Source organism: Convolutriloba macropyga, chromosome 1, assembly GCF_964194025.1.
Source record: "Convolutriloba macropyga chromosome 1, txConMacr16.3, whole genome shotgun sequence".
NCBI lineage: Eukaryota > Metazoa > Xenacoelomorpha > Acoela > Convolutidae > Convolutriloba > Convolutriloba macropyga.
The window spans coordinates 4421096-4437231 of NC_134468.1; the positions used below are offsets into that span (position 1 = coordinate 4421096).

The 16136-nt window shown below is 34.2% G+C and overlaps 1 protein-coding gene across 1 annotated transcript in view; it reads right to left on the reverse strand.

Moving 5' to 3' along the window:
- Positions 1-8718, reverse strand: part of LOC142358671 (oxysterol-binding protein-related protein 11-like) — a 54974-nt gene extending 46256 nt beyond the window's left edge. The window contains exon 1 of the mRNA XM_075410173.1: positions 8362-8718. Within this exon, the coding sequence (XP_075266288.1) occupies positions 8362-8559 (198 nt within the window). The 5' untranslated portion in view covers positions 8560-8718. The remainder of the gene's footprint in view (positions 1-8361) is intronic.
- Positions 8719-16136: the final 7418 nt, after the last annotated feature.

Genomic DNA, 16136 nt, shown 5'->3' on the forward strand with positions numbered 1-16136 from the left:
CAACCATCGCTCGTATCCGGGCCAGTTGCAATAAATAATCATGACCAACTGGAGCCATCACATCACATACGTAGTTACCTCAAAGCCAGGCGAGCGAACGGCCTCCAAAATTGACTCAATAAACGCACCAAACAATGCCTGATAAACAACAGTAAAAAACACCTTCAAAATCATTACAAGGACCTATCGAAGAATAGCCATCCATACAAAATACGAGAATCAAATTTGTCAGAACTTCAGAACATAATACACATCATACATCATACCCGTCTTGAAACACATCACGTCTAAAATACAAGGTGCATAGAAATGCAGTCATTTTCAGAAGCAATACCATGGCTGCAACCAAACCAATTTAATCAAGAAAAACTCAGAGCAGACAAAATCATAGGTTACACCCGTCTTCACAGTAATCACACAATAAATACGCAGTTGTAAATTAGCAACAAAACTCGAAACAGCAAAGTCTCGAATAAAAAAACAGAAAATAGCAATTAGTATTAAGATAACAAATTTGAAGCCGGTACAACAAGGACGAGTAAAAGTCAAGCCTAAACACCGAACAAGCGAAAAACCGCATACATTAACCAACGTTGATACCAGGGAAGAAGTTGCAAAAATCATGACCGACTGGAACCAGCACTTGATATAAGTAGTCATCAAAAAGGCAGCGCAGAGAACAACCTCCTATATTGTCTCAATAAGAGCACCATAAAAGTCCAGATAAATAACGGTACAAAAAACCAAATTCAAAGTCATTGAAAAATGACCTACCGAAGAAACCATAAACAAACATCGACACAAAACAGAACCAAACAGATCAAAACCTCTGCAGAATAAAACGTAAATCATCGGTCATACCCGTCTTGAACATCATCACATCTATACAAAGAATTAAAGTTATCAGAAACGGAAGAAAAATCCATAACCGCACAGTCGTAAAAATAAAAAACCTGCAAAAGAAACTGGATTGATCCTAACAATTTTGACACCGTTAAAAAACGCCCTAGAGTCAAGCCTAAGCACCGAACAAACGAGTATCCGTAGACAGCACCAAAACTGCCATTCGAGCAAATTCAGAGCAGAAAGAAAATCACAAGTCATACCCGTCTTGAAAGTCATCACATCAAGTAAACAAGAAATTAAAATGCAAGTATAAACTGAAATCGACTGTTAGAAGTCACAAAACGAAAGCAACTCAAAACTGCAAAGTCTCAAAAAAATATACAATAGAAATTGGATTCAATATAACAATTTTGAAACCAATACAAAAAAATGCCTGAAAGTCAAGCCCGAAAACCAAAAAAACGAGTCAAAAGATTAAACAAAATGCAAGATCAACCAAAACACAAGAAAAACCTACAATCAACTGTTAGTTAACCTAAACAGGAAGCAACAACACTCAAAACCCACAAAACCTCAAACGAAAAAAAATACAAACGATCAAGTGGACATAGTAATGCCCGACAAAAATCATCACATGATATACGTGGACACTGGAAAGGCAGCACAGAGATCAACCTCCTTTATTGTCACAAAAAGTCATCACATATATACATTGAACAAAATGATAGGATAATCTGAAATCGACTGTTAGTTATCATAAAAAAGAAAGCAACAAAATTCAAAACCACAAAAACTCAAATGTAAAGAACTCAAATGAATTCCATTTATACAAAAGAAAATGGTATCAAGATAACAAAGTTAAAGCCGTTACAACAAAGACGTTAAAGTCAAGCCCACTATTGTGCAATAACGTTAGCATAGAATTCCTGATAAAAAGCGGTACAAAAATAAAAACATTTAAAATTGATTATAAAAAGACCGAACAGCGCAACCACAGCCATTGAAACCAAACAATTGAACCAAACTGATCAAATTCACATCAAAACCTGACATAAATCATAAGTCATAACCGTCTTGAAAAGCATCACCTCAAAAATATGAGGTGAATATGAATGCAGTCATCTGGAAAAGCATAAACATGGATAAAAAACCACCAAATAAATCGAAAACCAATCAGAGCAAAATCATTAGTCATACCCATACCCGTCTTGAAAGTCATAAAGAAAAAGCAAAAAACTAAGAAGCACAGTTTCAACTGACCAAAGGTCATTAAAAAATCGATTTATATCGCTGTATTGAAACCGTTACAACAAAGAAGAGTAAAAGTCAAGCCTAAATACCAAACGAACAAGTAAACGTAGACAACCAACGCTGATTTCCGACCATTTGGAATAAATAATTGACCGACAGGAACGATCGCATGATATACGTAGTCACCGGAAAGACAAAGAAGAGGAGCACCAGGACAATCCTGATTAATCACTGTAGATCCTTCAGGTTCAAAAATCCTTCAAGTTAAAAATAACATTAAAAATTGAAAAACAAATATTCAGCTCAAACGGATAGCCAAATCTGGTTGTTTTAATTACATTTCAATTTCCCAATCAGTTTGACAGCAAAATCTACCTGTCAAAAATAAATTATGGTTTGAGCGACAAACGGCCATCTAAATCTTTCAATTGATTGATGATGTTAAGGGGGAGTAAAGGGCAAAGGTTCAACAAAAGGCTCACATCATACTGTATGTGGCACACAAATGTTCCCACAAGCACTCAAGATTTTATTGCAAGGGGAGGGCTAAAAAAGAAAGTTTCTATTCGATAAAAAAACTTGTTAGAGCATTTCTTCAATTAATTTACCAGAAAAAAGTAAATGATAAAAATCAGTTTTAAAGTCAGTTAGCAGGTTTTAATTAATAATCAATAATATTCAAGTTTTCGGCGTAAAAAGAGCTGACCAGCATCAGAATACCGTACCCTGTTCTCAGCTGCCGTTTACTTCTAAAAGCACCATTGTACTTATCGCAGAACTGTTAGAATAGATTAAAAAAACAATAGAAAAAGAGGGAATATTAAAACACTTTCAGCATCGACAGTATTGTCCGCCTTTGAAACAAAACCATATTGACAAACGGAGCTCAAAAAAAGAAATCAATACCGAAGTATGAAACAGTATTACTCATTGAAATGAATACAAAAAAATGCAGTTATGAATAAGTAAATTCAAAAGAGTAAAAACCTCAGAGCTCAGGCAAAACTCAAAAAGTAAACAGCTTCATTAAACCGTTACCTGCAAATAAAAACTGAGGATTAAAAATCACAAGAGTACAGTTCAAAACTACAAACATGAACACAGAAGTAGCAAAAACGAAGAAAAAGCCAACACAGTAGCGTCAAATACAATCTTCCTAATTATTCAAAAGATGATAAGAAACTCTTAACGACTCATTACTACTGGCAACGTCATATTTTCAGCTTTTCAACTGTCATCGAAGCGTTCATTTACAGAGAACAAAAATAATGGGAAGCTGAAAAATTAAGTGAAGAGCGCGCTCTGCGGATACAATTCAAGAAGCGACAGCAAAGAAACGACTTTTTATAAGCAGAACAAAAAAACAGTCAAATTTTAAAATGTTTTAATAAAATCCTTTAATAATCAATTTCATGCCTATCGATCTGCGTCAGCACTACTTATATAAAGTGTTTATCTGAAACTTTTTTCATTGTCAATTAATTGTACACAAATGATGGAACAAAGCAATTTGAAGTGAGCGTAACTTAATGTGGTCGTAACAAAAATCCTGATGGCGAAATAAAAAAAGATGACAGATGCCAGAAAAAATCCGAAATAGCTTTGTAGATTTGCAGCCCCAAAACGATAGTAAAAGAAAAAGAACAAAAAAGATACTTATTTTTACAAAATTATGAGATGTTATATTTTGAATAAGACATTGTAAACACAAAAAACTTAAAATCACGCAATTAAAAAACTTAAATCACGCGAATCAAGAAAAAACTCACTGCACAAAGAAAGAAAAATAAGGCCAAGAGAGCGATTCAGTAAAAACATTGCATAACGAGTGAATAAAAAGGCACATTTGAAGTGATTGTGACGTTATATGGTCGTAAAATATTGACGACGAAAAAAAACAAGAGAAGGACAATAATAGCTATCTCTATAAGATAAAAGCAGAAAGATGCTATTTAAGAAATCACAAACAATGCATTAGTTGAAAGTGCATTGAGAAGAGATTCAGCATACAACAGAAAGCTAGCACAAAAGCTGATTGAATTCAGCTCAAATATAAAAATCCAAATTCAAGAAAAGTTTATCAGAAAGCTAAATTTATTCTAGCAACCAGGTAAGACCCTAAGTTCACCTTGAAGTGAAAATAATCTCTTAAGTGTAATCAGCAAAATAAAATTAGCAAGAATCTTTGTAAACTTGTCGAAGAAGCCATGTTCGCGCTTCACGGTTATATATCGACATGAAAAACTACAAAAATTTTGTCTCTAAAAATTGAACAAAAAGGTAGAGGAGGGTGCGTCATTTGAAACATTTTCTCTCTTTGGCTAATTACCTCAATTTTCATTCTAAGGAGATCAAAAGGTAGCAATTTCAACAAAAACAGCAGTACAACAATTCAGAGAAGTCAAACTAAACGATATTTGAGTGAAAGGGCGATACGTTTATGCATCATTATATTGTTGCTTCAAAAAGCTTTTAATTTTTAATGAATTCTGTTTCCGGATTCAGAGACTAATGATTTCGCATTTTTAAAAGAACTACACAATTTCGTATTGAAAATGGCCTGAATACTGTTCAAAATAGAAAAAATTAGTCCCAAATCGGTCACATTTTGACAAAACGCAGCAATACGCAAACAGCTCCACTTTCAATCAGAAATACCTTCTTTTCGATCTTCAAAAATGTAAATTTAAAGTTATAACCACAACAAAAATATTTGGTTAAATATTTACATTTTCAAAATCACCCCCGTAAATATATGAATAGTTCGGACTTTATACTTCAGTAGAAAAAATTCCTAAAGCCTCTTACTTGTCTATCTATTGGAATACGTTCATGCAGTTTAACCATTTCGCTAATTAGTTTTTCCTTAAATTTATTTTTTAAATGGTTCCGTTTCTCTCAGATGTAGTTCAAAAGGCTGCAGGTTGACCAGAACCAATCAAAAGTCCAAAATTATCAAAAACAGGACCACAGTTCTAATTTTTATGTCATTAACTTTTTCAAACTTAAAAAGTGCTCTTAATTTCTCATCATAGTGAAGTTAGAGGTAAAAAGATTTCACATGATACCACATGATTCAACTTGTCTTAAATACTTTTGAAATGCAATAAAAAAGTGGGTCTAGCATGACATTTTACTATCCTTTTTGAAAAACATCGCAACTACAGCAAAAAAGATATAACAGTTTGAAATAATAATATCGCATTTTATTAAAACCCACTACCGAGGAGGTTACTGTGATTCCTTAGCACATTTTGAAAACATCAGTGCTATCAATTATTTTCAATGCCCGACAACTGTAATGATTCAATAAAAACTCAGATTCAAGCTAACAAAAGCGTTGTATTAAAACATTATCGATAAATTGGATAATTACCAATAAAAACAATTTAAGACACCGAACATATATAACATTAAATTGAAGCAACATGAAAAACAGTTTTTGTGTTCATAACTGAGAGCTTAGAGTCAAATCTTATGAACTCCATGTCTTCGACACTGAAAACAAACTCTTCATTTAGTTTAATTACGAGTAACCTAAACGTGCAAGTACAGCTAATATTGAATTTCGCAATTTTTAAATTAAAATTAGCAACCCAGTTTTCAATCAGATATCAGATATTTCGTCGTCTACTCCTACTTCATCCTCCAAACTGAGTTGGTTGAACTTTCTTTGCACCCATGTAAACGTCTCTTCGATTAGTTTCAGCAACGAAATGACACTGAGGCCAAGCCACATTCCAATCAGTCCGCCAATATTACTTAAGAAAGTGGGAAACGTCAACAAAGGACTGATCTTAATCTTTTTCACCAAATTTTCCTCTTTAAGATACACGTTGATCTGTGCCACATTCTGCGCCACTTCTGCTGCAGAAATTTCTCCCGATTCGATCATGGAGAGGATTTTGGAAGCAAGTGAGTTTTCAGCTCCACTTCTGATGTTTTTTAACTCCTTCACAAAATAATCAGGGTTGGGAAAATGCGTGGCCCTGGACACGTGCAGGTCGTAATCATGGCTATAACATTTTCGAATGCACCTGTCTAGGCATCGTCTTAATGACGTCATTTCGCTTTCTGATTCCACGTCACTTTTGTAAACCTCTAATATACAATTGCGTTTTTCTTCTTCCTCTAAGCATTCGGAATTTGTGACATTCATGCCCCATATTGGACAGCAGTTACACTTGCTGTAGTACAACATAGACGTACACATGTATCTGCAAGAGCTGGGCGAGTATTCAACTTTGAAAGGGGTTCCAGTGAAGTTAAACGTTTCCAAACCGCGACTAGAAGTGCATTTGGAATTCTCCAGTGACTCTTCTTGTTCTCGCACAACGCTATGCGCAGATATTGAAAGAACTTCGTGAGGTGCTAAACTGATTCCATCTCCACGCGAGAACTTGTCATTGTCCTGGCTAACCACAATTTTTGCTCCAATCGCGGAAGTATACTTGCCCAGATCAACGTCAGGGTCAAAATACAGGAGAACAGAAAAAGAATGAAAAGCTCCAACTTGATCCATTCGTTTCATTTTCGTCTGGTAACACCCATTGAAGCCTTCAAGAACCCAATCGAATTCGTCCGCGCAGTTCGTATACGTTGGACCATTCCCACACGCAAGCATGAAGTCTTTCATTTCGAGTCGAAATTTGTTCACAAGCCGCGAACTCAAGAGAAGTAGATTTTCAATTGGCGTGTCGAATACAAAGCCCGAATCGTTAACATCTTTCCGATTAATGGCATGTTTCAAGAACTGCACTGATGATTCCAGTTTCGCATTTCCCGAGAAGTCGAGAATCTTCTTAGGATCCAAGAAGACGTTGTTGCAAACTTTAATGATTGGCCGAAGCAAGTCCACTTCATCGACGTACGTTGTCACCGTAACCGGATCCCCGCTTCGGTACTGTAACCCAATTTCTCGTCCAAATTTCAGCATCCAACCAGTGCAAAGACACCACGCAAAAAACCAGCTCATCTTCCGCATGCATAGGATAAGGTAACTATGCGTACTCGCATTCGATTGCACATCAAGTGACAGCAACGTAGCCCCTCGACTAAGCCGGCTCTGTTTTCTTCTGGCCGAAACTGATCCTGATCTTGGGTTCGCATTTTCATTTCCGTCTTGTTTGGCTTCATTAGTGTCTTCTTTCGCTTTCTCTTGCATATTTTGGTCATTTTCGTTCTGCACTTGAAGCTCCACTTCTTCCATTTAGATACAAGTTGGCGCAGTTATTTGGGTTGCAGGTTAATCCAGTACAGGTAAACAAAATGAGCGCCCAGTGGTCAATTCTTCCGCAAGGTGGTTAAAATGGTATTAATGTAAATCTGCACTTGACACTGTGATTTATTTCAAATTATTCTGCCTCACTGGAATTTAGTATGCAAAGTACAAGTTGCACAGTTAGTTGCTCCTTCTACTACTACTGCCATGAAAGTATGATGTCATGAAAGCTTGCTTATCACGCAAAGCAGAACTGAGGGGGAAATTTAATCAAAATGCAAAGGAGGCAATTACAATATTCGGGATTCAAAATCAGATAAAGAGGCTTCACAAGGAGATTAAATTAGAAGAGACAGAATCTTAGCACATATTGTGGCAATAACCGCCACTGAGATACACAGCAAAAGACAACAAAACAAACTGCTCAGACGCCAATTTCAGAACAGCATCTTAAAAAGCATTTTGCACAAACTGATATATAACGTTTAATAAATTCTGAACTGAACCCGTTCTGAAAATTAAGCGATCAGCAACAAGATAACCGTACGGTTCAGATTAAAATAAAACAGGAGCCCAATTTCGCTGTAATTACGGGCAAACCAACTAACGATCTGTCAATTTGGTGCCTTAATCGCGACAAAGCTCAGACTGAAATCCCAGATTATTTTGAACCACAAAAATAGTACTCGCAAACATCATTATACGGCACTATTGTAACTGATGCAATATAACATACATCTAACAGCCTAGCACTGTTAAGCAAAAATTTGAAGACTTCAAACGTGGACTAATTTCCTTTGAAAAATAAACATTTTTTGACAAAAATTTTTGACATTTCTTTGAAAACATTAAAAAAATGAACATTTTTTTGATGAACATTTTTTTTTGAAAAAAACATTCTCAAAAACAGCCTCAAATCATGCATAACTACCTCTACTGGGGGTTGTACGACAATATCAGCGCCAGTTTTGAATATTCAAATTCAACAAATCAAAATAAAAATGTCTATTGGTTTGATGATCTGTGCTATAAGAGCAACTCACCTCAGCTCCAGTCAACTGGATGCATCCTCTGTAGTCCTGTGGACTGGATACAAAGGCGTCCTTCGTCAAGAAGTACTCCAGCCGACCATGCTCTGAGTTTACCACAAAAAATCTCGACTGGTATCCTTTCAGAGCGTTCACATGTTTATTCAAGTAACCCTGTCTGACCGCTTTCTCGGGTTTCACAGGATTTGCCATATCTTTTCAATTCAGAGAAATAAGTCAAAGATTTAATTCATGAAAGCATTGCTGCTTCCAGCACGTTGACAAAATGTGTACTTCCAGCTAAAAACAATTTTCGGTCTTGGTTCAGGTTCAACCTTTGTAGCTTCGTAATTTCATTTTAAAGCATTCAAATCTGAAATACAAACAATTCTAAAATAACCAACAGACGAAAATCAGCAATAACAAATGGTCAAAAAGTGTTTCAAAAAATAACACTGACGCAAAAAATTCTTATTGAAATAACGATTAATTTTTTCGAGTTTACGATCAAATTTTTAAATACAGAATTAGCATTTCAGCAGAGCCTGATTTCACGGTCAACTTTTAAAATTCTGATGTAGTTGTGCAGCACATTCTGAAGGTTAACAAGATTTCTAAACAGTTCGAAATCGTAACTTCATATAGCCAAAGCTGCGTTTTCCTGAAAAAAATCTAGATCCACAAAGCATCAGTATCCCGTTTCCAATCACGTCAACTTAATTTCGGAAGCCAGATACGTCTTGTTTCATGCTCATTACGGAATGCACAGGCTTGACGTTAAAACTTCTAATTCATTAGTACTGTATCAATTAGAACAAAACTTTTTATTGGAACATACAAACAACTAGAAGAGCTTTTGATGTTCCCCTTTTTCTCCTCCATCAAAAAAGGAACAAAAATACCATGATTTTCAGCTTTTTGATTAATTTATAAATAATCAAGGTTAAACGCAGTTTTTCCTCAATTTAAAACTTTGCAAACATTTTACTCCCGAGAATTTAAAAAATTAAGCTGAAAATAGTGGTATTTTGTTGAACCGTTGAAACTCGTTTACCGTTCACTCATACGTTTTTTCTATATTTTTAAATTTTGGCAACTTTATATTCAAATGATGAAGTTTTTTGTCATTTGTTTCAATCAATGAAGAAACAACGAATACAAGTTGTTAGGAGCAGCTCCAACTACTCGGTCAGATATCATTGACTTCCAATAACATATTGAGAACCTACATAAAATTTTCTCGATTATGGGTGCAGTCTTTTAAAGAATTCTCATAATTTTTGATGATTTTGAGGTCAACTGGAACTCCAAAATCGAGGGGACAAATTAGGAAGCAGACAGCGTAATTACACTGAGGCAGCACAGATAACAACTTGCAGTGCTTTCACTGCCCCTCTTCAGTTATCAGATTTCTTCATCACTGTTTATTAAAAATTAACAAGTTATTTCCATTAGCGCTTAGCGTCAACTGTATGAATCACTCTACATGACTTTTAGAAGTACTGTATCAATTAGAACAAAACTTTTAATTGGAGCATACAAACAACTAGAAGAGCTTTTGATGTTCCCCTTTTTCTCCTCCATCAAAAAAGGAACAAAAATACCATGATTTTCAGCTTTTTGATTAATTTATAAATAATCAAGGTTAAACGCAGTTTTTCCTCAATTTAAAACTTTGCAAACATTTTACCCCCGAGAATTTAAAAAATTAAGCTGAAAATATTGGTATTTTGTTGAACCGTTCAAACTCGTTTACCGTTCACTCATACGTTTTTTCTATATTTTTAAATTTTGGCAACTTTATATTCAAATGATGAAGTTTTTTCTCAATGTTTCAATCATTGAAGAAACAACGAATACAAGTTGTTAGGAGCAGCTCCAACTACTCGGTCAGATATCATTGACTTCCAATAACATATTGAGAACCTACATAAAATTTTCTCGATTATGGGTGCAGTCTTTTATAAAGAATTCTCATAATTTTTGATGATTTTGAGGTCAACTGGAACTCCAACATCGAGGGGACAAATTAGGAAGCAGACAGTGTAATTACACTGGGGCAGCACAGATAACAACTTGCAGTGCTTTCAATGCCCCTCTTCAGTTATCAGATTTCTTCATCACTGTTTATTAAAAATTAACAAGTTATTTCCATTAGCGCTTAGCGTCAACTGTATGAATCACTCTACATGACTCTTAGAAGTACTGTATCAATTAGAACAAAACTTTTAATTGGAACATACAAACAACTAGAAGAGCTTTTGATGTTCCCCTTTTTCTCCTCCATCAAAAAAGGAACAAAAATACCATGATTTTCAGCTTTTTGATTAATTTATAAATAATCAAGGTTAAACGCAGTTTTTCCTCAATTTAAAACTTTGCAAACATTTTACCCCCGAGAATTTAAAAAATTAAGCTGAAAATATTGGTATTTTGTTGAACCGTTCAAACTCGTTTACCGTTCACTCATACGTTTTTTCTATATTTTTAAATTTTGGCAACTTTATATTCAAATGATGAAGTTTTTTCTCAATGTTTCAATCATTGAAGAAACAACGAATACGAGTTGTTAGGAGCAGCTCCAACTACTCGGTCAGATATCATTGACTTCCAATAACATATTGAGAACCTACATAAAATTTTCTCGATTATGGGTGCAGTCTTTTATAAAGAATTCTCATAATTTTTGATGATTTTGAGGTCAACTGGAACTCCAAAATCGAGGCGACAAATTAGGAAGCAGAAAGCGTAATTACACTGAGGCAGCACAGATAACAACTTGCAGTGCTTCCACTGCCCCTCTTCAGTTATCAGATTTCTTCATCACTGTTTATTAAAAATTAACAAGTTATTTCCATTAGCGCTTAGCGTCAACTGTATGAATCACTCTACATGACTCTTAAAAGTACTGTATCAATTAGAACAAAACTTTTAATTGGAACATACAAACAACTAGAAGAGCTTTTGATGTTCCCCTTTTTCTCCTCCATCAAAAAAGGAACAAAAATACCATGATTTTCAGCTTTTTGATTAATTTATAAATAATCAAGGTTAAACGCAGTTTTTCCTCAATTTAAAACTTTGCAAACATTTTACTCCCGAGAATTTAAAAAATTAAGCTGAAAATAGTGGTATTTTGTTGAACCGTTCAAACTCGTTTACCGTTCACTCATACGTTTTTTCTATATTTTTAAATTTTGGCAACTTTATATTCAAATGATGAAGTTTTTTCTCATTGTTTCAATCATTAAAGAAACAACGAATACGAGTTGTTAGGAGCAGCTCCAACTACTCGGTCAGATATCATTGACTTCCAATAACATATTGAGAACCTACATAAAATTTTCTCGATTATGGGTGCAGTCTTTTATAAAGAATTCTCATAATTTTTGATGATTTTGAGGTCAACTGGAACTCCAAAATCGAGGGGACAAATTACGAAGCAGACAGCGTAATTACACTGAGGCAGCACGAATAACAACTTGCAGTGCTTTCACTGCCCCTATTCAGTTATCAGATTTCTTCATCACTGTTTATTAAAAATTAACAAGTTATTTCCATTAGCGCTTAGCGTCAACTGTATGTATCACTCTACATGACTCTTAGAAGTACTGTATCAATTAGAACAAAACTTTTAATTGGAACATACAAACAACTAGAAGAGCTTTTGATGTTCCCCTTTTTCTCCTCCATCAAAAAAGGAACAAAAATACCATGATTTTCAGCTTTTTGATTAATTTATAAATAATCAAGGTTAAACGCAGTTTTTCCTCAATTTAAAACTTTGCAAACATTTTTACCCCGAAAATTTAAAAAATTAAGCTGAAAATAGTGGTATTTTGTTGAACCGTTCAAACTCGTTTACTGTTCACTCATAAGTTTTTTCTATATTTTTAAATTTTGGCAACTTTATATTCAAATGATGAAGTTTTTTGTCATTTGTTTCAATCATTGAAGAAACGACAAATACGAGTTGTTAGGAGCAGCTCTAAGCACTCGGTCAGATATCATTGACTTCCAATAACATATTGAGAACCTACATAAAATTTTTCCGGTTTTGGGTGCAGTCTTTTATAAAGAATTCTCATAATTTTTGATGCTTTTGAGGTCAACTGGAACTCCCAAATCGAGGGGACAAATTAGGAAGCAGCCAGCGTAATTACACTGAGGCAGCACAGATAACAACTTGCAGTGCTTTCACTGCCCCTCTTCAGTTATCAGATTTCTTCATCACTGTTTATTAAAAATTAACAAGTTATTTCAATTAGCGCTTAGCGTCAACTGTATGAATCACTCTACATGACTCTTAGAAGTACTGTATCAATTAGAACAAAATTTTAATTGGGACATACAAACAACTCGAAGAGCTTTTGATGTTCCCCTTTTTCTCCTCCATCAAAAAAGGAACAAAAATACCATGATTTTCAGCTTTTTGATTAATTTATAAATAATCAAGGTTAAACGCAGTTTTTCCTCAATTAAAAACTTTGCAAACATTTTACTCCCGAGAATTTAAAAAATTAAGCTAAAAATAGTGGTATTTTGTTGAACCGTTCAAACTCGTTTACCGTTCACTCATACGTTTTTTCTATATTTTTAAATTTTGGCAACTTTATATTCAAATGATGAAGTTTTTTCTCATTGTTTCAATCATTGAAGAAACAACGAATACGAGTTGTTAGGAGCAGCTCCAACTACTCGGTCAGATATCATTGACTTCCAATAACATATTGAGAACCTACATAAAATTTTCCCGGTTTTGGGTGCAGTCTTTTATAAAGAATTCCCATAATTTTTGATGATTTTGAGGTCAACTGGAACTCCAAAATCGAGGGGACAAATTAGGAAGCAGACAGCGTAATTACACTGAGGCAGCACAGATAACAACTTGCAGTGCTTTCACTGCCCCTCTTCAGTTATCAGATTTCTTCATCACTGTTTATTAAAAATTAACAAGTCATTTCAATTAGCGCTTAGCGTCAACTGTATGAATCACTCTACATGACTCTTAGAAGTACTGTATCAATTAGAACAAAATTTTAATTGGAACATACAAACAACTCGAAGAGCTTTTGATGTTCCCCTTTTTCTTCTCCATCAAAAAAGGAACAAAAATACCATGATTTTCAGCTTTTTGATTAATTTATAAATTATCAAGGTTAAACGCAGTTTTTCCTCAATTTAAAACTTTGCAAACATTTTACTCCCGAGAATTTAAAAAATTAAGCTGAAAATAGTGGTATTTTGTTGAACCGTTCAAACACGTTTACCGTTCACTCATACGTTTTTTCTATATTTTTAAATTTTGGCAACTTTATATTCAAATGATGAAGTTTTTTCTCATTGTTTCAATCATTGAAGAAACAACGAATACGAGTTGTTAGGAGCAGCTCCAACTACTCGGTCAGATATCATTGACTTCCAATAACATATTGAGAACCTACATAAAATTTTCTCGATTATGGGTGCAGTCTTTTATAAAATATTCTCATAATTTTTGATGATTGAGGTCAACTGGAACTCCAAAATCGAGGGGACAAATTACGAAGCAGACAGCGTAATTACACTGAGGCAGCACAGATAACAACTTGCAGTGCTTTCACTGCCCCTATTCAGTTATCAGATTTCTTCATCACTGTTTATTAAAAATTAACAAGTTATTTCCATTAGCGCTTAGCGTCAACTGTATGAATCACTCTACATGACTCTTAGAAGTACTGTATCAATTAGAACAAAACTTTTAATTGGAACATACAAACAACTAGAAGAGCTTTTGATGTTCCCTTTTTCTCCTCCATCAAAAAAGGAACAAAAATACCATGATTTTCAGCTTTTTGATTAATTTATAAATAATCAAGGTTAAACGCAGTTTTTCCTCAATTTAAAACTTTGCAAACATTTTACCCCCAAGAATTTAAAAAATTAAGCTGAAAATAGTGGTATTTTGTTGAACCGTTCAAACTCGTTTACCGTTCACTCATACGTTTTTTCTATATTTTTAAATTTTGGCAACTTTATATTCAAATGATAAGTTTTTTGTCATTGTTTCAATCATTAAAGAAACAACGAATACGAGTTGTTAGGAGCAGCTCCAAGTACTCGGTCAGATATCATTGACTGCCAATAGCATATTTGGAACCTAGATAAAATTTTCTCGGTTTTGGGTGCAGTCTTTATTGTAAAGAATTCATAATTTTCGATGATTTTGAGGTCAACTGGAACTCCAAAATCGAGGGGACAAATTAGGAAGCAGACAGCGTAATTACACTGAGGCAGCACAGATAACAACTTGCAGTGCTTTCACTGCCCCTATTCAGTTATCAGATTTCTTCATCACTGTTTATTAAAAATTAACAAGTTATTTCCATTAGCGCTTAGCGTCAACTGTATGAATCACTCTACATGACTCTTAGAAGTACTGTATCAATTAGAACAAAACTTTTAATTGGAACATACAAACAACTAGAAGAGCTTTTGATGTTCCCTTTTTCTCCTCCATCAAAAAAGGAACAAAAATACCATGATTTTCAGCTTTTTGATTAATTTATAAATAATCAAGGTTAAACGCAGTTTTTCCTCAATTTAAAACTTTGCAAACATTTTACCCCCAAGAATTTAAAAAATTAAGCTGAAAATAGTGGTATTTTGTTGAACCGTTCAAACTCGTTTACCGTTCACTCATACGTTTTTTCTATATTTTTAAATTTTGGCAACTTTATATTCAAATGATAAGTTTTTTGTCATTGTTTCAATCATTAAAGAAACAACGAATACGAGTTGTTAGGAGCAGCTCCAACTACTCGGTCAGATATCATTGACTTCCAATAACATATTGAGAACCTACATAAAATTTTCTCGATTATGGGTGCAGTCTTTTATAAAATATTCTCATAATTTTTGATGATTGAGGTCAACTGGAACTCCAAAATCGAGGGGACAAATTACGAAGCAGACAGCGTAATTACACTGAGGCAGCACAGATAACAACTTGCAGTGCTTTCACTGCCCCTATTCAGTTATCAGATTTCTTCATCACTGTTTATTAAAAATTAACAAGTTATTTCCATTAGCGCTTAGCGTCAACTGTATGAATCACTCTACATGACTCTTAGAAGTACTGTATCAATTAGAACAAAACTTTTAATTGGAACATACAAACAACTAGAAGAGCTTTTGATGTTCCCTTTTTCTCCTCCATCAAAAAAGGAACAAAAATACCATGATTTTCAGCTTTTTGATTAATTTATAAATAATCAAGGTTAAACGCAGTTTTTCCTCAATTTAAAACTTTGCAAACATTTTACCCCCAAGAATTTAAAAAATTAAGCTGAAAATAGTGGTATTTTGTTGAACCGTTCAAACTCGTTTACCGTTCACTCATACGTTTTTTCTATATTTTTAAATTTTGGCAACTTTATATTCAAATGATAAGTTTTTTGTCATTGTTTCAATCATTAAAGAAACAACGAATACGAGTTGTTAGGAGCAGCTCCAAGTACTCGGTCAGATATCATTGACTGCCAATAGCATATTTGGAACCTAGATAAAATTTTCTCGGTTTTGGGTGCAGTCTTTATTGTAAAGAATTCATAATTTTCGATGATTTTGAGGTCAACTGGAACTCCAAAATCGAGGGGACAAATTAGGAAGCAGACAGCGTAATTACACTGAGGCAGCACAGATAATTTGCAGTGCTTTCACTGCCCCTCTTCAGTTATCAGATTTCTTCACCACTGTTTATTAAAAATTAACAAGTTAATTCCATTAGCGCTTAGCGTCAACTGTATGAA